Source organism: Aedes aegypti, chromosome 2 (assembly GCF_002204515.2).
Source record: "Aedes aegypti strain LVP_AGWG chromosome 2, AaegL5.0 Primary Assembly, whole genome shotgun sequence".
Lineage (NCBI taxonomy): Eukaryota > Metazoa > Arthropoda > Insecta > Diptera > Culicidae > Aedes > Aedes aegypti.
The window spans coordinates 326,647,667-326,673,399 of NC_035108.1; the positions used below are offsets into that span (position 1 = coordinate 326,647,667).

At 38.9% G+C, this 25,733-nt stretch overlaps 1 protein-coding gene across 1 annotated transcript; it reads right to left on the reverse strand.

The window, feature by feature from the left end:
* Positions 1-2,665: 2,665 nt before the first annotated feature.
* LOC5565118 (alpha-aminoadipic semialdehyde synthase, mitochondrial) lies at positions 2,666-21,043 on the reverse strand. The gene is made up of 6 exons (XM_001649414.3): positions 20,776-21,043; positions 20,329-20,475; positions 5,266-5,595; positions 3,251-5,201; positions 3,005-3,190; positions 2,666-2,941 (listed from the first exon to the last, which is right to left on the reverse strand). The coding sequence occupies exons 1-6, from the start codon at positions 20,836-20,838 to the stop codon at positions 2,826-2,828; spliced, it is 2,793 nt and encodes a 930-aa protein (XP_001649464.1). The 5' UTR covers positions 20,839-21,043; the 3' UTR covers positions 2,666-2,825.
* Positions 21,044-25,733: the final 4,690 nt, after the last annotated feature.

Below are 25,733 nucleotides of genomic sequence, written 5' to 3' on the forward strand. Positions count from 1 at the left end.
TAAGAATGTGCATCTAAAATCACATATGCATGCGTCCAAAATCAGAATCGCACAAGATGCCAGACAAAGCGTTATCAATGTTAATACAAGTTGTATTTAAATCCCCAATACGATTCATAAACGACCATCTGTGTTGACAACAAAACATTTCGTAAATAGTGGAAAATAGAATCGCGTTATGTTATTTAAACTGACAGATCATATATCAATCCAGAAAGCATCGTATAAAATCGCACTAACTTAGCAAAAATTACCACCCAAACTTTGTATCTGATGACGATGGGCCTTAAAGAACAACAAAGTATGTGTCGCTGTACATGAAACATGTATTAATATTGGCAAATAATCACCCGTCTGATATGTAACCCTTAGTGGGATAGTGGTAAGGTGCCCGATTCCTGATCCAAAGGTCCCGTGTTCGAGACTCGATGGAATCTTTTTTTTTTTTCATCCAAATTTTGTGGCATCGTATATTTGATCACAGAAAGTCTGAAAAAGTCATGCCAAGTACGCATATAGCCTCCACTTTGGTAGGTATATAGTCTTTTCATGCATTCTATACGATTCAATTAGTTCATATAGAATGATATATAACAAAAGTTATACCAACCAAAATGTTGACTGGGTACTGGACAATGCAAGGTATGCCGGGACAACTAGTTGTTGGTAAACATGGAACATGGGCTTGGTAACTTTTAAAACAAAACCCTGTCAAAGTGAATTAAAAGTGCCAAGAATAGAATAGCACAATTGAGCTAAATGAGGGTATAAGTGACAGAAACCTAGTTTTGAGAAAAAAGACTTAAGTTTTTTTCAGTTATTTTCCATTTTATACTAATTGTGTGGAAGCCAAAAACAAGCCAATCTTCTACAAATAATATTATTTTTCCGATTGGTCGTAAAAATTTCCTTAAAATGCCATTGAAAAGCTTGAAGTAGATTTTTTTTTCAGTTTGAGCCCCTCAATAAAACACCGGGAAAATAATAAAATTTGTACCGGGAAAAAAGCGGGAATTTCAAAATGAATATTTTGTGGCCACCCTGCTATTGCAAAAAATTCCTCCACGATTAAAATTCTGTAAAATCTTACATTACGAATTTTACCATAAGACTTTAAAATATTATTTAAAAAATACTTCCAACATTTTTGAGATAAGCATCTACAAATGGGTTCGAATCCCGCTGGTCGAGGATCTTTTCGTAAAGGAAATTTTCTCGATTCCCAGGGCATAGAATATCTTCGTACTTGCCACACGATATACACATGCAAAAATGGTCAATCGGAAAAGAAAGCTATCAGTTAATAACTGTGGAAGTGCTCATAAGAACACTGCGGTGCAGGCTTTGTCCCAGTTAGGACGTAACATTAGACATTAGATACAAATACCTTCAGTAAAAAATCCATCTGTTTTACTGCCAATCATTGTCTTTTACAAAATACGAAAAAAACGAGCACTCAAGCTCTTATGTGAGATATATCATCAGGAATTTCTCGAGACATTTTTTTTGAAGTGAAATATGAAGAAGAAAATTTTCTGTCAAAAAATGCAGATAGTTATGCGGATAATTTCTCCAAAAAAAAGTCATTAAGAACATTTGCCAAATTAATTCTTGTGTAACTGCTTGTGAAAATCTTGTGGAACATAAAGGCGAATCCTTAGAGCAACACCTGGAAGAATCTTTTTTTTATATTGCCGGAAGTTTTGGATAATTTTTGGAGATTTTTGGATAGATCTGTTGAAGGAATCTAAAGAGAAACTTTAAAAAGAATCTTAAAGACAAAGTTGGTAAAACTGTTATCGAACTCACTGATAAATTTGTGGAAAGAATACTTGTTTGGTGATCTTGAAGACAAAGTTGATACTGCTAGCATTTTTTATAATATATCTTGGAGAAAATTTGAAGTAGTTCCAGAAAATCCTAAACAAACTGATGTTTTTTAAATAAAAATTGGAATTTGTTTAAAATAGTTTATGAAGCATTCTTTGGTGGGATTCTTTGAAAGAATTTTTAAGCAATTTGACAGAGAATCTTTGAGAAATTTTCTGGTAAGATTAGAAAACCTAGAAAAATTTCAGAAAAAATCTATAGAATAATGACTACAAATCCCGGGAATGATTTTCGATGCGAATCTTAGGTGGAACTTAGTATAAACTGATAATGAACTCTTGAAGGAAGCACTAAACAAGTTTGGAAATAATTCATACCAATATGAATTCTCAGAGGAAAGTTTAAAAGCACATGATTGAATACCTGAAATTTTCATTTAAGAATTACAAGGGGTATTTCTCGTGAGTTCTTTGGGAGAATTTTTGAAGAATTTTTTTGATTGTTGGATTAGACAAGAAATGAATACTTTTCTTAGTGAAAATTGAAATTTACAAGTATCTTTTATGTGCAGCGATTTGAAATAAAATCACAAACAAATAAAATCTATGCAAATTATGAAATTTGAGAAAATCGTGATTACTTTTTTTGAGACAGATATTACTTCTTTAAAACAAGAATTTGCTAAGCCAAAGCAGCCTTCCCAAACGAACATCTAACACGTTGGGTATGTACATGCGCTTATTACTTATGTACTTTGTTCTCGAGTTCAATTGGAAACACACGCACCTAACCTGAACCCGAACTACATGTAACAGTAATAACTGAGCATAACCTGTTCCATCTTATAACTCTTTATTCATCTCAAAGATTCAACTTACTTATTTACAATTACATACATTTGCATGCATACTTCTTTCCACTCATCATCATTCCGGGAACAACAATGACCCAAACGGGTTACCGATACTGAGATATTCCATATTCATTCATCCAATTCAAAGAAATTTGGACGTCGTATGTGCAACCAGTCCTTCATTTTCCAACCGTGCCAGCATCGTTCGGTAGATATCCGATGTGAAGGGCAGTACAACGCCGCGCTGTTGAATTTCACCTGAAAATGATAATCGAACATGGTTATTTATGAATTTTTACAACAAGAATCGTTGATCCTTACCATCCAAAATCATCTTCGCCGCAATCGCAGCCGGGAATCCGACCGTTACTGCCATTGCCGAGTGTCCTCCGTTGATGGAAGGTTGACCGTATGCTACAAAATTGATTCCTCGGTGCTCCCGTCGACCGTCGTTCCAGCGAATGCCCACGTCATGCCTTAGGACCACCAAATCGCGTTCCGTTGGACCTGATTGAAGAAATGTTCGATTAGCTTTAATGAATTAGAGTTGAAATTCAAATACCTTACCAAAAGCAAGCTTTCCGGACAGATAATGACTCAGCGTATCCAAAGGAGTTCCCATTTTGACGACCTTGATGTCCTCCAGTAATCCTAGCTGTTCAATGCCATCTGTATTGCCCACCCGTTCGGCCAATCTGTGCTTCAAGTTTTCGTAGAACATGTCGGCATCCTGCAGTCCGAGGAAGTTGATGATAAGTTGTCTCCAGGTGATTTCTGGTCCATGGGGATGCAGCATTGGATGGGGGTTGGGATCAATCAGTCCTAGCAGCTGCATTGGTTTGATACTGTCCGAGAAGCCCTTGTAGCGGATAGTTCCTCGAATGAGAGTATGGACTCCGGCGAGACCGTACAAGTCTTGGTACTTGGTGGAGTCACGATTGGGGAAGCCTTCCAGCGCGAAGCCAGGAAGGAAGTTCAAGTCACGAGGTGCCGTCATCAGGTCACCACCTCCGGAAATTTCAACAACTTGTCCTTTGCTGAGGTACTTGGCGGCAGAAAGCGTGTTCAGCAGAACACCTCGAGGTGACCACGAGAATTTGTATCGGAGAGGGTTATCCGAATGCTCTGGTGCGGGTAATCCTCCGCAGAAGCTCACGAAGGATTCAACTAGACCTCCCTTTTCTTGTACTTCCTGTATGCATTCCAGGGCTAACAAGTGATCGATACCAGGATCCAAACCAACTTCGTTCATCAGAGTCACTCCAGCTTCCTTGGCACTTTCATCCAATGCCTTGATTTCGTCATTCAAATAACTGGCGGTTACCAAATGAGTTCTACCAGCAACGCAATGCTTCGCAATCAGTCCATGTAACGAGTAAGGCAAAAGTGACACCACGACATCACTTTCCTCGCACAAGTTCTGAAGATTGGTACTTTCATCTTCAACGTTAATGTAGACTGACTCGATTCCCTGGTAGCGATGGGCTAGTCGATCGGCTTCTTCCTTGATCTGGGATCCTACTTTGATACTGACGTTAGACTCACGATGAAGGTATTCCACCAAAGGGGCCGACACAAAGCCAGCTCCCAAGACCAAGACTCGCTTTTTACCGAGGGACGATCCTTCCGTCTTATGGCGCGATCGGTAGTTTGCCTCGCGCAGTTCGTTGATGTATTCATAGCCGGGAGTGAGCTTTCCATTGCTGCAGATGATGGCTCCTTCAACGGGTTGGCAGAAGTTGTGCTCTGATAGGGGCTTCGATGCGTCACTCTGCAATATATCCAAAGCGTACGGGTAAAGTAGGTCTCCGAAGAAGTCGGTGGCTTCTCTTGGGAGCTGAGTGGGCATGTTGTCAATCGAGCAGACTAGGACGCCGGGTCCCTTGAAGCTCTTCTGATCCTTATTGCGATCGGCGTCGTACAAACAGAATGGATTATCGATGGTAGTGCACTCGTTCATGAACTCTATGGAACCGCCCGGATCAGCGGAGATATCACAGATGGCCAGCATGCGGTGTGGCAGTGCCGGAGCTCCCCGACTTGTCGGTAGCCATGGAGTATTTGCAGGTCTGAGCAGGTTCTTGGCATCTGGAATGGTGATGAGCTTTGGAGCACCAACTGCCCAGTAGATGCCGTTCACGATCACCGAAGCGTAGGGTGCAATGTTTGTACTGAAGGTTGAAATGTATCGCTCTGGGTACTGATCGTACTCAACGGGGTCGAACCCTCCGCCGTCTCGTCGTTCCAGATGATCGGATCGGCTGATTTCGCAAGCGTACAGCTTGTTCTGGCTGCCATGCTCTGCGACCTTGCGTAAGCTTTCCGGTGGAACGTATTCGATGGGCAGTTCTTGGAAAACTTCCTGTGCTCCTTGCGAAACGTTGCCAGATCCAGTGAAGATGAAGGTCAACGGTCCGATTGATTTGGGCATCATGCCAAGCGCGATCTCGTAACCACAATCACGAACAGCTTGACGAGCCATAGAAGAATTGCGGTAGTTGTGCGCTGGTCCAACGTGCTCGAATAGGAAAATCGATAATGTATTCAAAGGTTCTAATATTTAATTATCTACAAAGTATTACCATGAAAGGAGTGTGATGACCCAGCGCCAACAAGCGCAGGCCAAGTCCATGCAGAATGTTCACCATTCCGGCAACTCCGGCGTATTTTCCGAAGGCAACCAATCGCTGCCCGTTTCGGTCCATCAGCTTCTCGTAGTCGACGAGGCGGATGTTCTTCTCCAAACAGGCATCCAGGAGCGGCATATTGGACTCCTGTGCCTTGATGGTATGCGAGAAGAAGCAGTAGGTCTTCTGCGGGATAAGTGCGTCCACGGGAACCTGCTTAACGCCGAAGATAACGGACGCCTCGCTGATATCTTCCTGGACAGTGGCGCCAGCATTGAGATAAGCCTGCAATCAGAATGAAATCTCTGTGAATCTCTAGCTTTGATTTCCGCAATCTGTGAAAGTCGGTTATCAGCCTTGTTGATAATGTGTCATGCAAAGTATATTCTTATCCGCTTCATTCCGCAACTTTCACCTTCACCGTTCATTATCTTAGATATAAGCTTCCCTCGTGATCCTTTCATATCAGTCAACTCAAAAACACACCACTCATACCATACAGACGAAGGAAGTGAACCTCGGTAGGTAAATGTTTTTCTCCCATCCTTCGTCCAATCGAGAGAATTTGCGCCAAATTGGAACCACGTGATGGCTGCTTGGTCGTTCATAGAAGTTAATATTCAATGTTATCTTCTTTCCCAAGCAGCCTAGATAGCCGTGTAGTGTCGGTAGTGGTTGTCTCAACTGGCTAAGAATAACACTACGGATTGCCTGATCCTGTAGTAAAAATCTACTAATCAGGTAACCCCAATCCCAAGGTGTGATGCGACCCGTGCTGATGGATGAATGGTTGAGGGGGTTTAAAATATGCTCAATCGCTAACGGAGCCTGGAGAGCACCAGGGCGAACTCTCCAGTATGTAGCTCTTACTGCATTAGGGCGGGGCAATGATGCAGCGGACCGTCTTTCCCCAGCGACTCGTGGGACCAAAAAATGAGTGCAAATAATCAAACCAAAATAAAAGGTGTCGACTGCCTCCCTCAGTTCGAAAAAGGTGACGACTGCCTCTCCCAGTCGGACGAAACGGAAACAGAGAATGCTTTTGGTAAGCTTGGACTGACCGAAGATGAGCTTCTCAGTAGTTCGCATGAAAACATGGAAACCGACCTCCCTCTGACACTCCCGAACGACCCAGGACTCCATCCTTCGGTTGAACCAATGGACGACGAAGAGGATGGAATTACAGTCACAATAAACTTGTCAGGATCGCAGCCATCAATCACAGGATCGAACGTCACCTCGGGTCCTATTGATGGGAAGACCGATCAACATCCAACAGATGACGCGAACAAACAAAAACCTACTGGCACCAAAAAGATCACTCGGAGCCAAAGGAAGCAGCTAGAAGCACTCCGACAAAGTGGCTTAAGCCGCCCTGAGGCCCTATCCAGAATCACGGGGGGTGAGACTATGGTGTCAACTCCTTCGAAACGCACTCGGCAGGACCTTGACAAGTCTACAAATGCTGAAGAAGAACATAAGCAGAAACGGATGAAACAACACCTGAATCCGAGAAAGCGCGTTGGGCAACAGGAAACCAACAGCTCAACAGCCTCGACGATCAACAAACCCCCACCAGAAGATAAAAAACAGACTAGTCTAAGCTACGGTGAAATTACCAGTCGCAGGAGAGTCGGAATAATCCCAAAAGACTTCCCCACGACCCAACTTTCAACGACTCAGCTGGACGTTCTCCAGGAGGCACTGCTGCTTCGGGTTGAACAACAACGGAACGCGACAATGAAGCCCAAGTTCTCTAACCTTATCTACAAGTCTGGCCATATGGTTCTTATTTGTAAGGATCAGGAGACTGCGGAATGGGTAAAGGAGATAACACCTGCATTAAATCCCCTGGAAGGCGTTGAGGTGGTTGCAATGGATGAGGATAAGATTCAACGTCCAGAACTGATTCGAGCCTTCTTCCCTCAAAGCGCACAATACACCGATGATCGTATCAAAGCTCTCATCGAGAGTCAGAACGATCTGATAACCAACAACTGGCGTGTCATGCAACGGCTCACTCCTAACAACAAGCATGTGGTGTGGGTCTTTAATGTAGATGGACCGTCCATGGAAAAACTCATTCAATCCAAGTTCATCCTCAACTTCCGCTTTGGAGAAATACAGTTGAGGAAAGTAAAGAGCACAACCCCAAACTCCAATGACAATCCAACTGGACAGCCGACCCAAGAGAAATCTGAGGAGGCCTCTAGAAGCATCCCACAACCAACTCCCACCATACAGACTAGCTTGTCTTCCTCTGATGGAAAAGATGCATATTTGACCTCACTTCCTGGCCCAAGTGGTGTCACCTCAATGGCTCCCAATAAGGGCAGTGGAAATGTCAAAAGTGTAAAATTGACCACAGGGGATAAGCCAGCAGGCCTAGGTAAGGGAAAGGACAAAAACCAAAATCTAAGACATCCCCCAAAATCAAAAGTTGATGATCCGCAACATCCAAAGAAGGACGGCAAACGTCCGGAAAATGCGGAACGCCTCAGCAATGATTAAAATCCTCCAAGTGAATCTCCATCATGCTCAGTGCGCAACAGATGTGCTTTGCAGGAGATTCACAAAAGAACACCTTTCCGTGGCACTGATTCAAGAGCCATGGGTCAACAAAACTCGAATACAAGGTATTCAACTAAACTCGTGTAGGTTGGTATATGATGACAGCCAGCTCTCTCCCAGAGCAGCTATTCTAATACGCAATGATACTAAATGTTTTCCAATTACAGAATTCATCAAAAGGGACATCGTAGCGGTCAGGATGGAGGTTTCTACTGCTAGGGGCAGTACTGAGATCATTATGGTTTCGGCGTATTTCCCTGGCGACGCAGAAGACATTCCTCCTCCAGAGATGGCTGCTCTTGTCTCTTACAGTCAAAAACACAACATCCCCTTCGTCATCGGTTGTGACGCCAATGCTCATCACCTTGTATGGGGAAGCACAAACACAAATATCAGAGGTGAGCATCTTTTGCAGTTTCTTTCCTCCAAAAATATTGACATATGCAATGTCGGTGATAAGCCTACATTTGAAAACATCTTACGACAAGAAGTCCTTGATCTGACTTTATGCAGTCAATCCATCTCGGATAAAATAAAAAACTGGCATGTTTCTAATGAAATATCTATGTCAGACCATAAACATATAGTCTTCGAGTGGGAAGGGGGTCTAATGATTCAAAAGTCGTTTAAAGATCCCAAGAAAACTGATTGGGAAACCTACTCAGCTATTCTCCGTTCTGAAGACTATATAATAGAGCCGAATATTCAGACAATTATACAGTTAGAAGCAGCTTCGGATTCTATTAAAAACAAAATTCTAAATGCTTATCAAGAGAGCTGTCCGATCAAAACAGTTAGTTCGAACAGAGATGTTCCATGGTGGAACTTCAACCTTGATAAACTCAGGAAAACTGCTCGGAAGGAATTCAACCGAGCCAAACGCACTTCTGATTGGAGTCTATACCGAAAGGCTCTGACAGAGTATAACAAAGAAATGAGACGAGCAAAACGGAAATCATGGGTTCTCATGTGTGAAAGCATTGAGAAAACTCCCGTAGCTGCTCGACTTCATAAAACTCTTTCGAAGGATCACTCCAATGGTTTGGGAAGTCTTCAAAGGACTGACGGTTCACTCACTGTGGAACCTCGTGAAACACTGAGTGAAATGCTAAGAGTTCACTTTCCTGATTCAATCCCACAAACGAGTCTAAATGCTGAAGGTGCCAGACTTGACGTCTCAGTTCCACACGGGTTCCTATCAGGGGACTCAGGAGCAAAAAGGGACGCAATAAAGGTTGCCAAAGAAGCTTTTACTCGCGATAGGGTTGTTAGGGCAGTGAGATCTTTCGAGCCATTCAAATCTGCTGGCATGGATGGAATCTTCCCAGCGCTTATCCAAAAAGAGGAAGAGACACTGATTCCACACATGGTAGAGATTTTTAAGGCAAGTTTAGTTCTGGGACACATTCCAAATGATTGGCGTCAAGTTCGAGTTGTCTTTATTCCAAAAGCAGGAAAAAAGGACAAAACCAACCCTAAAGCATTCCGACCGATAAGCCTATCCTCGGTAATGCTTAAAATCATGGAGAAGGTATTATGCGAGTATATAGATTCTAAATTTATGAAAACTATGCCTCTTTCTAAATCCCAATTTGCTTATCAAAGCGGAAAATCAACGGTCTCAGCACTGCACACGCTAGTGAACAAGATCGAGAAAACCTTTAATGCAAAAGAAATCGCTCTTATAGCATTTCTTGATATTGAGGGCGCGTTCGATAACGCTTCTTATTCGTCTATAGGTTCGGCAATGTTGAGGAGAAACTTCGACCCATGCATTGCAACCTGGGTACATGCTATGCTAGCAAATCGACAGATCTCATCTGAGCTGAGTGATTCGCGCATTACTGTAATGGCTACAAGGGGATGCCCTCAAGGGGGAGTACTATCTCCCTTATTGTGGTCATTAGTGGTGGACGAACTGCTAGATTGCTTAGAAAGAAGGGGTTTTGAAGTTGTTGGATACGCAGATGACGTAGTCATTATTGTACGAGGCAAATTTGACAGCGTTATTTCATCAAGGATGCAAATTGCTCTCAATCACACACTCTCCTGGTGTCAAAAAGAGAAACTAGGAATAAACCCTTCAAAAACAACAATTGTACCGTTCACAAAAAGACGAAAGGTACAACTCCACCCTCTTTTCTTGAACCAAATACAATTAGTTTACTCAAATGAGGTCAAGTATCTTGGCATCACACTTGACGCAAAACTAAATTGGAACACCCATCTTCAAACAATCATAAATAAAGGTCTCAATTCACTCTGGGTTTGCTCAAAGACCTGTGGTAAAACATGGGGTCTAAAACCCAGTATGATCATGTGGATCTATAAAACAATCGTTCGGCCTAGAATAACCTATGCGTCCCTTGTTTGGTGGCCTAAGACAAAGGAAGCTACGGCTAGAGCTAAGCTGAACAAAATTCAACGTACTGCCTGTATTGCCATAACCGGTGCAGTTCGTAGTACCCCCTCGTTTGCCCTAGATGCTATACTCAATCTGCCCCGGCTGGATCAATTCATAAAGCTGGATGCTGAGAAAAGTGCTCTTCGGCTAAAACGATCAACAGTCCTACTGTCAGGGGACTTAACAGGTCACCTCAGTATATTAAACGAATTTTCGATAAATCCTATTGTTGAAAAATGTAGTGACTGGATGGAAAAAGTGGTAAACTATGACTCGCCATTCACGGTGGTCTTTCCTTCTCGTGAGGAATGGGAAGGAGGTGGACCCACCATTTCACCGGGATCTATTAAATTCTACACAGATGGTTCAAAAATGAATAATTTGACAGGGTCTGGAGTATACGGACCGAAAACCAAAATCTCTGTCTCTCTTGGACAGTGGCCTACAGTATTTCAAGCAGAAGTCTATGCAATCAAGGAATGTGCGCAGCTGTGTCTGAAAAGAAATTACAGACATGCCACCATATGTATTTTCTCTGATAGTCAAGCAGCGCTTCAATCTTTGAAGGCTTTCACTTGCAACTCAAAACTTGTGTGGGAATGCATTCTTGCACTGAAATCCCTAGCTGAACGCAATCGAGTTAAACTATATTGGATCCCAGGACATACGGGTCTAGAGGGTAACGAAATTGCCGATCAGCTAGCAAGGAATGGATCAACCAATATGTTCATTGGTCCAGAGCCATTCCTTGGCATTTCAAACTCTGCACTAAACACGGAATTGAACAACTGGTTGTTCGATCAAATTCAATCAAATTGGAATACAGTTTCCAATGCGAATCAGTCCAAAAGGTTCGTAACAATAAACACGACACAAACACAAAAACTTATAGGTCTCAACAAAAGGGATCTCAGAACATACATCGGTCTAATAACTGGTCACTGCCCAAGCAGATACCACTTATACAAGATCGGTGTCGTCCAAAACACAAATTGCCGTTTCTGTGACGAGACGGACGAAACCTCACAACACCTTCTCTGCTCTTGCAGTGCACACATCCATCGTAGGTTCAAAATATTTGGCAAGCACTACTTACAGCCAGCTGATATTTGGAACGCATCCCCCAGGGAGGTGGTTAGCTTTATTAGGCTGATCACGCCAGATTGGGGGAACTACAACACTGCAACCTAGGACTTCTGCCCATCAATGGCAGATGGTTCAAAGTTCAGTCAAATGCGCAAAGTATTCCGGAGGCACATTTGCTACTGGAAAACATTGTGTACATAGAGTAATAGGGTATATCACAATAGTCCTAAAAAATGGACGCAGTGATCCCACACCCGACAGAAGAAGAAGAACCACGTGAGATTCCGAGATAGGCAAAAATTTTCCACTGTGTCAATGACAGAGAAGAAGGAAAAAACAAACTCAAGCATGCGATTTCTTAATGGTCCAAGTACTGCAACTGTCAAGGGCAATAAAGTGAAGAGTGGTCTGCTCTTATCGCCATCGGTCTCGACATTCCTTCTTCTTACGGCTAGGATACAACCATTCATCTGTCTGATTGTTTGAAAGAAAAAAAAACGCGTAGTAATAGGTAAGTATGCTTATCTTTTTCTTTTTGGGAAAATGGGCCTGGTCGTTAGGCGTTGACAAGCACCTCGAAGTAGCTGATAAGTGAGTTGTTCTCTGCGATAAGGTGCTTCAAAAGGTGAAATTTGTACGACGAAAGTTGAGCAGTAATCCCTGATAAATGGATCATTATCGATGAACGATAATCGTTTGAAGGGATGAAGAGGATTATCGTGGTTTAGTATTTGCATGATATCCGTCAATAGAGATACCAGAAAAAATATGAATAAGTAATATTATTATAAGTTTTTGTCTTTATCGATCAATGTGTTGAGTTCCATGTAGCATTGGGATAATGTGCTACTTTCCATAAAACTGGCAATTTTTAACGCGTTCAGTATGTTGGAGAACCTTAGGGTGCTTCTCGGAAACTGTGTATATTTGAGAAAAAATATATTTGGGGGATAAGTATTGAATTCTAGAACAACAAGAGAAATCTAAAAAGATGTTTCTGAACCGCTAATTTCACGTGGTGTAATTTAAGTAAGACTTCTGAAAACTTCGTGCAGATTATTATCTTATTCTTATATGATTATTGCCGGACTTCTAAAGCGATCATAGGAACACTCCTGGAGAATTGCTTGTAAGATTTCTGTCTAGTTCAATAGCAGGTACCTCTCGACATTTTTAAGAAATGGCGTACAAAATCCTTGGATGTATTTAATACTGAGACGTTCGGAAATTTCTTAGTCGGATTCCTCTTGTGCTATTTTTTCTCTTGCAATCTTCTTCTTCTGCTTGGCATTATTTCCCTTCTGAGATAATGTCTAATTCTCAGCTTCTAAGAGCACTTCCAAGCCTAGTGCTTGCTTTGCCAAAATTTCCCTTTTTGCATTCGTTTATCGTGTGGCAGATACGATGATACTCTAATGCCCATTATGAGGAGATCCTGGACCGGTCGGAAATCGAACCAAGACATGGCTTTTCTTTGTAGCCGTGGACGTTAACACCTGGCTAAGGAAGGCCCACACATTTTTGGTTGATTTCGGCCTGGGTTTACGTGGAAACAATACTAAAACTAATTAAATAAACATTATTACCGGTATACCCAACAGCTAAATCTTTACGAATGTTACTCTTATAAAGCTTCAAAAATTAGATAACCTTTGAGAATTGAAATTATTGTTAGTTTTGTTCATTAGTACAGTGGGATTCCGTTTTTGGCAACAAAGTCGAAATTTTCAGTTGCCAAAAACGAAACCGTGCCAAAATCGGAACCCTTATTTTAAATTTTATTTTTCAACTACTGGTTTTAAAAACATAATTAGAATGTTATTACATCATCCTTATAGAACCATATGGCATAAAGACTTCTGAACGGTTTACTTCGAAGCAGTTTTCCGTAATATTGTACTATGCTATGGATCTATAGCGCCGAAATGTTAATTGTGGCAAACGGTCTACATCCATGCTTTTTACACCTCAACGTCTTTAATGATTTTTAGAAGTATTATGTACACTATTTGTATGAGTGGGCCATGTAAAATTAATAATCGCAAAAGTGGCTTTTATACAAGAACTGAACATTTTCCTAAAACTGTGTAAGAATACGAAAAAAATTAAATGTGTTACTGTATTCATACAAAGACGTTTTTAAGTACAAATCAAAAGCCCTGGGTATTGAAAAACATCAAAAATCAGTTCAACTTTAGGCTTTAGCGTAAAATTTTACAAAATTCGGTAAGTTTAGAATACATTCCTAATTAATGTTTCTGATAAAGTAAAGCATTTCATAATGAATGATTGACTGCAGGCAAAAGACCAAACATAAACAACTACATCTCATGATCCATAAATGCAACTCGTAATTTTGTAGAATACACATACAACTTTTATTATTTTTACTTGAAGTGAGTTTTTATTTAGCTAAACATATAAACATATAAAACATATATTTACATATATCCATGTTATGAACCCTCAAGAACCTGATAGGATTCTTCAGGTGCTCGTAAGTAATCTACAGGAAAACGCTAAGGTTCCGAAGCATCTTGCTAAGAATATTGCTGCTATATTGCCCAAGTGGGCTGGACACTTAATAGGAATGCCTAAGAGATTGATCTTTAGTTGAGATTGTGGTGGAGATGAATGGCCTTATGAAACGTTGCGAATGCATGACAAATGACCATCCTGAAGTAAATAAGCGCGTACGGGAGCCCTTAGTAGTTAATGAGATTTGGGGGAATATCAACGAAAATGAAGATCTGGAATGTAATCGGTGTGTAGTTGACCTGCCATTCAGATAAATAAAGCAACAGACACGATAATATTTACAAAAAATTACAAATTTTAATGGTATTCAAAAATGTTGCCAAAAACGGATCCATTTTGTTGCCAAAATCGGGAGGTGCCAAAAATGGAGCATGCCAAAAACGGAGCATGCCAAAAACGGAATCCCACTGTATTCTTTAAAACATACGATATAATTCTGGGTTCAATTAAGAAACTAAATACAATTTTTACACATATACAATTTTTACAAACTAATTACAATTTTTATACAGTTGAGGTCGAAATACGCGTATCTGTCAAATGAAACAAACTCTAGTGGAGTTAAATGGTATAGTACCTACTAAATTTGGTTTTTAATTTATTTATAAAAATAGTATTCTGTATTTTTTTCCGCTTTCTAGGAGGTGATTTAAAGGTGGCCCAAAAACGATGAAGATTTATATGAAAATTACTATGGAGAAATATTGGAAAATGTTTCAAACACGTTAGTACTGTAATGTAATTACCAACTTATCATCCCATAGTGGGAAAACATTCTTCAAACCATAATAAAAAAAAGCTGAAATGAAGAGCAATTCACTCCGACGGATAGGAGAAGAGATATTCATGAGTTTGTTCAGTAGTATTCAGCTTTATATGGGATTGAAAGCCTGCGAACATCTACAAAAATCCCAAACAAAATTAGCTCAAAAGGGATTTGCAAAGAATGTATAACAGATTGGATTTCGAACATTTTTTTTTGAATCACCCTAGTGAAGTACATAATCATGTAGAAAGAAGCACATTTGGTTGGAATAATAGTTCCAAACTAAATGCATGGAAAAAATTTCCCTGACAGAGTATTTTGAATTTTTAATTACAAAATCTTAGCCCAAAACATTACGTTTTCGTAAAAATATCCGAGTTACTTGAAAATTTAATAATGATCGAGATACAGTGTGTGTCATCACCATAACGTCAAAAACATCACATGGTGAGGAAGAATCAAAACCACCTCTTAATTTTCAAGAACAGTAAAATAGAAAAAAAGACAATGAAAATTCGATCAATCAAACAAAAAATTGAGCTATTTCGAGGTATTGATATAAATTTTCAAAACTGTCGCGGATGAACTTCGCAGAGCACGATATAAAAACCGCTACGCTAGAGATTGGATTCCCTAGCGATTCCACCACATTTTTCTCCAAGTAGTCCTCTGAAAATTCTTCCATCTGATCCTAACGTAAATATTAGAAATTGTAAATTTATGTTACATTTATTTTAATTTTACATAAAATACTTTTGTATACAAAATTGTACACAAGCTCCATGCTGAAGTCGCCCTGTGATTTTTTTTTCAGAAGCTCAACCATGATTTTTTTAGACTAATTTCAAATACTTCAAATACTAGGAATCCTTCAAAAAATGTTGATCCAATATCTGTGGATTTCTGTCAGATTTTTTCATATGATTCCCAGTACTTTACATACGAGCTCTGGAGATTCGTAGGAAGACTCCTCCAGAATTACCTCCACGCATTCTTCCAGAAAGCAGTTGAGGAGTTAAGAGTCCTCCTGGAGGAACCTTCAAAGCTTTATGAAGAAAAATTAATCTAGAAGTGGCTGGTTTTGATTCAGAATGAATTCGATTATACTAATTGTAAACATAATATACTAGTGGTTCCAAGACGATCTCTTCAAGGTATCCCAAGAAATGTTCTCTAATATATCGTTATAGTAACTATTATTGAGGATTTTGCCTTCCAGTAGACTCACACCTAAATAATTTTGACACCACATTTGCGTCGTAGCTAACTTATGTTGGTTAAGTAACACACATGTAACGCACACTGTTGGATTGTGCATTGAATGCAAGGTGCGTGCTTCTACTAGACTGCCATACAAACTGACGGGTGAGTATTTATTTCCCCACGTTGAAAATGTGCATGAGAATCTATTCGTCAACAAAACGATGACTTTCTAGAAGAATACCTAAATGTGGCTCTAGAGTAATTCCTAGTTGAATGTTTCGACGAATAAAATAATGCAGGAAACAAGTTCCCAAAGCTTCATTACATTCTTTGTTCCAGACGCTATGCCTATGCCAAGTCAACAAAACATTCTTTTGTTTTGAATGCATGCAATCCATTCCTAGATATTTTAAGGAGCCTTCCTTTACCTAATGATAACGTCCATGGCTACAAAGCGAAGTCATCCTGAATATGTCTGAGTTCGATTTCCAGACCGTTTAGGATCTTTTCGTAATGGGAATTTGCTTGGCTTTCCTGAGCATAAAGTAACATTGTACTTGCCACATAATACGGTTTCGGCAACAAGACGTGAATTTAATTTCGACAAATCTGGGATGTTGCCAAGTTCGGGAATTTTCAAAAGCTTATGTTTTTATTATTGTAATCTTTCAAAGATTCAGAAAAAGCAAGACAACTACTACAAATGGAATGGAAGCCTCCTTCAATTCACCTTTTAATCTATGAGCAGGAACATCGTGTACTAGGTACAAGCACCATCTGAACAGCACACTTGTTGTACACATTTGTGAATGTTCTGTAGTGCAAATGTGTAGTGTTGATAGACTTACACTCAAATCTCAATCAGTGAGCTCTCCCGTGAGAGCAAACTCATTAGACATCTGCTTCTCGAAACTCATGCTTGAGATTTTGATGCACTCAATCACAATCAAACCATCAAAAATGTTTCATTAATTAAACCCGTCAAAAAATCGTGAAACCCGAATGTTGTGGTTACGTTAAAAAGGATTACTGTTATTCTACCAGACTAATAAGAAAACATCATTGCCGTGTGCGAGTATAATGTGGAAATACGAGGCAATGATTGACAACTCAAGCATGAAAAATCTCAAGCGTGAGAAATGGGAGTTTGAGTTTTTCACAGCACTGCAAATGAGCACCTTTAAATAAAGCCATATCAGTGGATTACAACAAAAATGTATCACAATTATATCAAGATTCGCTACACATAACAAATTTTGTTTCATTTTTGTTATGAGTTCTTAAGTTTATGGGGGGAATTATAACTCAATTGCGCTATTATTTATGTAAAGAAAACAACAAATTTTGTTGTAATGCAATTACGGAAAACAACAGAATGAATTAAAATGTTATTCCATTTGAAACATTGTAAGATACTTTTTTGTTTAAATTATATTTTTTTGTGTTTAATTGTGTTATACTTTTTGTTATTTTATCTACTAAACAGTCAAAATTATAACACGTTATGTTATAAAAACCTGGGAGGGAGAAACCAATACAAAATTTCTGTACGTCATAGTGAGCCGAGATTCCGCTGTCACGAACTGTCACTGTGAGCCCAGATCTCAAACATTGGACTAACATGAAAAAAGTGCGTAACTGATTAAAACACATTTTTGTATTTCTTCAAAAGTGATAAAAATCGAATGAAAATCAATTCATGCACATAACGCAAGTAATGTCTCGTGAGCACCATTTAATCTGATTGAACATAAAGCATTGAAAAACGCATCGTTCTACTTTTTCCAATGAAAATGAATATTTAGTGCATAGAAAACTGTGGCCCTTTTTTCATGTTTGTCAGGAAAGAACGAAGGTGCACAACAAAAGGAAACTACCGATTTTCTCGAAGCCTGCCTTGATTGTTGCTGGCAAGCTGGAATTATCTTGCAGTTCAAAATAACGTTGTCTCTCTCTCTCTCTCTCTCTCTCTCTCTCTCTCTCTCTCTCTCTCTCTCTCTCTCTCTCTCTCTCTCTCTCTCTCTCTCTCTCTCTCTCTCTCTCTCTCTCTCTCTCTCTCTCTCTCTCTCTCTCTCTCTCTCTCTCTCTCTCTCTCTCTCTCTCTCTCTCTCTCTCTCTCTCTCTCTCTCTCTCTCTCTCTCTCTCTCTCTCTCTCTCTCTCTCTCTCTCTCTCTCTCTCTCTCTCTCTCTCTCTCTCTCTCTCTCTCTCTCTCTCTCTCTCTCTCTCTCTCTCTCTCTCTCTCTCTCTCTCTCTCTCTCTCTCTCTCTCTCTCTCTCTCTCTCTCTGATTTTTATGATTAAATTTCCTTCAATGGCATTGTCAAAATCCCTTCTTAACATTTTTCTGCAACTTCCGCCTAGAGTTATGCACAAAGCTTCACTATGTTTTTGGTTTTTTAGCAAAACGAGTTTTTTTCAGCTTCTTTGCCATATTACCTGATTTATTATTTTTGTTATTGTAACTCTTATTTCAAACAAACAAATGTTAACATTCAAATATTCTAAATATTCTAATATTTAATTGATATTCATTTCCGATTCTCTTCTACCCGGGTAAACTGAGAAGCAGACTTTTTTAGAGTGAGCGATGGGCGATTTTGAATCGATTTTTTTTGTTCCGATTAATCGATATTAGGAGCACTCAAAATAATAATAACGTACAATAATAACCTCTCAATTGAGCTAAACCTAAAAATATTTAGTTTGGATTTTACAATATTTATTTTTTTTATTTTTCATACCAGAAAGACTGTAAAAAACTTTTGGGTGGATAATTAAAATTTTATGTGGTCAATTTGACAAATTTTAGCTGGGAATAGAAAAAGTCAAAGGGAAACAACATTTGAGGATATTAAAACTATTTCAAATTCGCGTAAACGGTCTACCAATATATCGTCCCCTTGATGGTACAACTAGATAACTCAAAAATCCAAACTTCGAACTATTCAACATTGAAAGTTTGACCGTTTCACATTATCACAGGTAATATGATTGAAACGTAATCTTTGACTTGTTTACTTCGAATCACACGCCTATGATCTGTGAATATCTGGCAGATTCAATCAAGATTTATGTTTCGACAAATTGAACTCTAAAATCTATAGGTCGAGTTCTCTAGTTGTAGCATTAAGGGGACGATATAATGATAATACTTGATCCTCTTACCCCATCCCGTTAAAAAGCTTGGGAAAGTGTACCATGTCCAATATATCTGTATTTATGTATAATTTGTTTTCATTGTGATTCAGTCAATTAGAACTGAAATTTTTAGTATGTGTTGAAAAAACTAATACTATTCGATTTTAGGCAGAGTTATAATAGATTTTTGCTTGACAGAAAACAATTTTGAAATTAATTGATTTTGCGGCTAACAAGTTTGCTTGTATTAGTGCACGTGTAGTGCTAGTTTTGCAGTGGTATCAGTGTGGACGTGAGAATATATTCAAGAATTTATGCTTAATATGGACAAATGATCCACTTACCCCACTGTACCTTATCCGTTATTTGAGTGGGAATATTTGCAAAGATACTTGCGAGAACATTATCTAAAAAAATGTATACTTATATCGAGAGAAATTCAGGTCACATCCCAAGTAGATTGAAAGAGCTAAGTAATATTCAATTTTTATATGGCTAGCTAATAGTTATATTGACTTGATAGATATAAGAGATAAAATATCTGGAAATGATATCTAAAATTTACTCCTGAAAGATCATTGGAATATCATATTTAGCATTTGTAAGATCTAACTAATAACATCAAGCAATTCATTAGATCTAGAGAAATCAAATTTTGCTAAGGTTCAGAAGTTCGAAGAACAAAATTTGACATTTTCCTTAGATCTTTAATCTTTTATGTCAATCAACCCAACAATGATAAAAATGATATTTTTTGTGAAATTTGTGAAATAACTTTAGTGATCAAGATTTCGAACAACTTTTTTCAATTACAACTGGTTAAAATACTGTACACTTAATTCATGTTCCCAATCTACATGCATTCCATTCACGCCTATTGCTCTGCATTTTCGAGTCCTGCAGTGCAAGTGTGTGAACAGGTTCTACTGAGTAGCCTTGGCGAGCATGGAAATAATTTGCAAACACGTGAACTTGTTTTGCGCATCAAGTGCTGCTTTTAATAAGAAAAAAAAATCATGCTCCTATCAGGAGGCAATGCTTCCATGGCTCTTCCTTCATATGACATAACAACAACAACAACAACCAACAGTATTGTCGTCCCAGACACTTTTATTGGCCCTCGGGGCGGTGATGGCGGAACGTGGAAGAAGAAAACATATTATTCTGCCTTATCGCTCGCCACAGTAATGTTGAACACTTGAACTGATACAATTAGCCAAACACTTATCAACAGGCGCGAGCAGATCCCCCGCAAGTCCGACCACATGACACCTTGAGAATAATCGTGCTTATAGTTTCTGACTTAACTCACCTGCATCGGATAGGCCCGACGGTTGGACGGCTGAACTATCACCTTTACGCCCTGTTTGATAAGCTTCTTTACGCCTGCCGGACTGAAGGAGGCTCGTCGTTCCCATACTGATTGATCTTCGCGACGAATCGCTATCACTGTGCCCGTCTGCGAAAGTACGATTTATGGATTGTTAGATTTCTTGGAAACACGTGGACTGCAATCACGAGATGATTGCTTGCTGTTCTTAAATAATTGACCTATAATAACTTTGCTTATGTTCTCAGGATTCGTAATCAGTGAGTAACTGCCTACGTGGCGTTCAGCATGTCCTGAAGTATTCAAACGTCCCAAGTCAATGAATCCTTCATCACATGTTTACCAAAATGAAAAAGTCACTATCACCACGAAAACAACACCACTTCCAAACTAATTTGGGAATATTTCCCAATTAATAGTTCCACTCACATGTTTGGATCGGGAAAATACCCGAAGAGATGCGGTATCACTGTACTTCAAAATTCGAAACATGTTAACGGTTCAAGTGCTGCAGCACAACTGACTCTGTGAACTGTGGGCACACCGCGTATGGACTCGAGAAGATCTCCTACGACACGGCCTGGGAACTGGTTTCGATGGTTGGCATGGCTTGCGAGAGCGCTATCAGTAAGGCACTTCGATGGCAGGTATGTAATCGTACTCGCCAGGATCGACCCATAGGCTTCTGCTCGAACGGTTCTGCAAGTGTTTCTCGTTTCCCTTTCCTTCATTTCGCCGAGCAATACGGAGATAAGGAGATCCAGTCGATGCCTTTGCACAGTTCTACAGGATGACGATGGCTTTCAATCGGATTTTTCTTATCTCCTATAGGGTAAATTCATCGGTATTCGTCACCCGAGATTATATGCTGTTTGATGGTGCAAATAGGCTTAAACATATTGACAGTTTTCGAAAATCTTTTGATCGATCCAAGATCACTAGTTTTCCTTAGTGTGGCAAATACCTGTACACCTACCCTACGAGAGCTGCTGCAGCGCAGCTCGATTTGTGTGACGCTGCGTTGTACATGTTTGTTATTCCATGCCGTTCGATTTTCCGAGGGCTCGTTTGCAAAGTCCTTGATTGCACAGGGTTTGTCAAGTTTAGTTCAAACAAAATGATAAAATGATTTACGAGATAACATTTTCATTAGACTCTTTCTTTTATAAGGACAACCTCTAATGAGGAGAGCATGGATCTCCGCTCAAATGCCATTGACTGGGATATTCTAGCAGAAATCATAAATCGACACGGCACACAATGATGTGATATGATGTCAAACTCGTTTATGAAGATCGATAGAGCTTCATATGAGAGCTAATACTACAAATACGCATTCGATAATGCCATCCGCCAACGCAAGGCACCATCGGTTCCTTTTTTTTTCGAGCCATGGTGACGATCGCAAACTGTGATAAGCATGAACAAAAAGAATCCGTGCGAAAAAAGGGAAGCGATGGAAAAATACTACCTTTTTAGCCTTCTCTCGCTCAAGTGCAGTCCATACAGTAACGGACAAAACGTAAAGACAACTTTCTCAACTTATCTCGTATGCCCATAACAGCATAAATATTTGTAACATTCAACAAATGTAGGCATTGAGTTAAACTGCCGTGAATCTGCATTTTCGTCAAAATTGAGTTGAGTTCAGTTTTCTGCATATCTTTCAATACTTTTTTAACTGCACTAATGAGATAAGATGAACAAATCAAAAAAAAATTAGGAAAAAAACTTCAAGTCAAATTGTCTTATAATGCAAATATCCACATATCAGTGCCACTACAGATTTCCGCACCGTTTGACACATAAATGAACCGTGTTTTGATCATCTTTATATTTTTCTCGGAAAGATATCATAGTGAAAAGCAAATTTTGAATGTTTCATTTAGATTTGAACATGTTCTATTCGTCTGAAATTTTTAGAATATTTGTATGGAAAATGAGTTTGGATACTTCACAACCTGTTTTCTGCCCATAACTGCAAAACAGTCACATTCGACATTTTTGACAAAATGGAGTTAATACCATGGAGAGTCATCAAATGATAAATACTTTCGATCAACTTACTGAAATCTGTGAGATTGTTTTAGAAAATCCGAAAAAAATACCAAGTTGTTTTGTCACATTGGTAATTATAACCGCATAACAGTCACATTGAGATTATAAATGGGCCTCGTAAAGTGATAGAAATGAAATTTCTATCAGAATTATTTTCTGACAATTCACCTAGTATGCGATATGAGTTGTACAAAATATCAGCCTCAAATAAGCACTTTTGAGTTCCTGGTAATTTTTTAGAAATTTTAGTGTCCTCCCATACTGCCATAAAATGCACACTTGGTGTTCCATTTACTCAATGCCTACTTTTGTCGAATGTTACAAATATGCAGTTATGGGCAGTTTTCTCAATGCCTACTTTTTGCAGATGGGACTGACTTGCGATTCACGGCAGTAAAGGAAAACCAAGTATGTATTTTTTGCCAGTATGCGAAGAAACTAAAATTTCTAAAAAATACCGAGAGCTTAACAATACTTATTTGAAATTTTGTACAGCTCATATCGCAAATTGAAAATAAATGTGATAGAAATTATGAGGTACATGTATAATCTCAATGTGACTGTTATGCGATTATATTTAGCAATGCGACAAACAATTTGGTATTTTTCTTTCTAGAACAATCTCACAGATTTTATTAAGTTGGCCGGAAGTATTGTTGTTTTGAAGACGTTCCACGGTATCAATCTGAAATCGTCAAAAATGTCCAATGTGACAAATATGCAGTTATGTGCTGTATATGTATGCATATGGTAAATTTTGGCTGTATAAGGCACAATGAAGCCGAACATGATTTTTTACACAATGCTTTTTAAGGTTTTTTTTTTATTATTTATTAGTAAATATCATTTCAAATATAACATTATTTTCAAAATTTTATTTTAAATTCTCTGTAGAGCTTTCTTTCTGGTATTGCAACAGCTAGTCCATATTTATTTATTTATTTATTTCGTCAAGCATAGGTAGACTACATACAATAATTACAATACTTTCTTACATGCTATGGATTACTTCTATTGTTTTTTAATCGTGTTTTAAACTGCTCTTTGGACATAGTAATGCCAATGAATTCGCAATGTACATTATACTGACGCATCATACGGTTTATTGGTCCGTTTTGAGCATAATGCGTCCTGCATGATTTTTCTGAAAATAATTTTCTTGTTCTTAAATGCCGAGAGGGTGTGTAGAAGTTAAGTTGAGAAAGAAGTGCAGCAGAGTCTACACGGTTTGAAATAATGTTGTTTATAAAGAGAATCATTGCGAACTCCCGGCGTTGCTTAAGTGTTTCCAAGTTGATGAGCATGCAGCGTGCTTCATACGACGGAAGTGGCAGTACAGTCCAATTCAATTTCCGAAGGGCGTATAAAAGGAATTGCTTCTGTACTGATTCTATGCGTTCTTCGTGTACGACATGGTACGGGTTCCATACTAGGTGACAATATTCCAGAATTGGTCTTACATATGTAATATACAATAGTTTAATAGTATATGGGTCTTGAAAATTGTTACTGAACCTCTTAATGAAGCCAAGCATGCTGTTTGCTTTGTTTATTATGGAATTATAATGTTCTACAAAAGTGAGTTTAGAGTCTAGGATTACGCCCAAATCCCTTATAATTTTACACTTCTGCACTACTTGATTTCCTAAAAATACTTCGATTGGAGGTGTGACATATTTTCGACTGAATGCTATTGAATTACATTTTTTGATATTGAGTTGGAGTAGACTTTTTTTGCACCAAGTGAAGAATAAGTTAATGTCATTCTGGAATTCTTCTGCTTCGCTAGAATTACTTACTTCCATGAAGAGCTTCATGTCGTCTGCATATATAAGAAATTTTATTTTTCTAAGTAAAAAGGAAATGTCGTTTACATACAAAATAAAAAGAAGTGGGCCTAAATGAGAACCTTGGGGTACTCCAGAGGTTACAGAAATGGGTGCTGATAATTTATTTTGAAAGCGCACTATTTGTTTCCGATCTGATAGATATGACTGGATCCAACTCAAGAGTCCTGGCTCCATTCCTATTTTTTGCAATTTGAAGATTAATAATGGTATGTCGATTCGGTCAAATGCCTTACTGAAGTCAGTGTAGAGGGCTTCTACGTGCTTGCCATTGTCCATTGCGTTGAGAATGAAAGATACAAATTCTAGCAGATTGGAAGATGTTGAGCGGCCTTTAAAAAAGCCATGCTGCCTACAAGTAATTTGGTTTTTTACTTGCTGGAAAATTTTGTCGTTCACGAGAGATTCGAAGAGTTTGGGGATACAGGAGATAATGGCAATTCCGCGATAGTTCCGTATGTCAGATTTTGTACCTGATTTGAAAACAGGCACCAAATACGAGGATTTCCACGCTTCTGGGAATTTTCCATTATTTAGAGACATGTTGAAAAGGCGTTCTAAGGGAATGGTAAGTTCTTCTGAGAGATGTTTGAAGAACACGGGTGCAATGCCATCCGGTCCTGCTCCCTTTGACGCGTCCAAGTTTTTTAGTGCCGATAAGATTTCTTGTTGTGATAGTTTTGCAATAGATATATTATTAGAAATTTCTGGGAAAAAAGAAAAGAAATTGCGGTCGCGGTCTTCTTCGGAGTAGGTGGTATACACTTCTTGGAAGAAATCTGCAAAGAGGTTGCAGATATCGGAAGAGTTTTCACCTACGTTTCCGTCAAAATGCATTCGCGAAGGGAAATTGCTACTTTTTAATTTAGTGTTTACATAATTGAAAAAGTTTTTAGGACATGATTTGACTTCGGATTCGACCTTACGATTATATTCTTCATGTGCGGAGTTAACGGCTGAGTTGAGTTGGTTACATATGTCATGATAATTTTGTAAGTTCGTGGCAGAATTTTCTTTTTTGTATAATTTATGTGCTTTCTGTTTCTTGTTCTTTAGGTTTTTTAGTTGTGGGCTAAACCACACAGGTAATTTGTTATTCTGTATATGTCTTCTTCTTCTTGTTGGCACAGTTTCATTAATGATTTGTTGAATAATTGAATGGAATTTGTCTACTTCGGTGTCGACATTTCCATTGGTACAGCATACAACATGGCTGGCCTGAAAAATTGTTTGAATATCGAAAGCTTATTCTTAAGGCAAAGTTTTGATTTTCTATTAATAAGACGATATAGACATTTTACATATTTGTTACATTTGGGTTAAATGCCCTTAATGTGATTTTTGAAAGGTTAAATTATTATCTAGCTTGAGCCCTAGATACTTAACTTCATGTGACCAATTTTTGGGACCCTCTCATCGTGACAACATGTCTACTTTATTTGAAGGTTTCAAATAAAGAGCTTTTGTTTTATGTGGGAATAT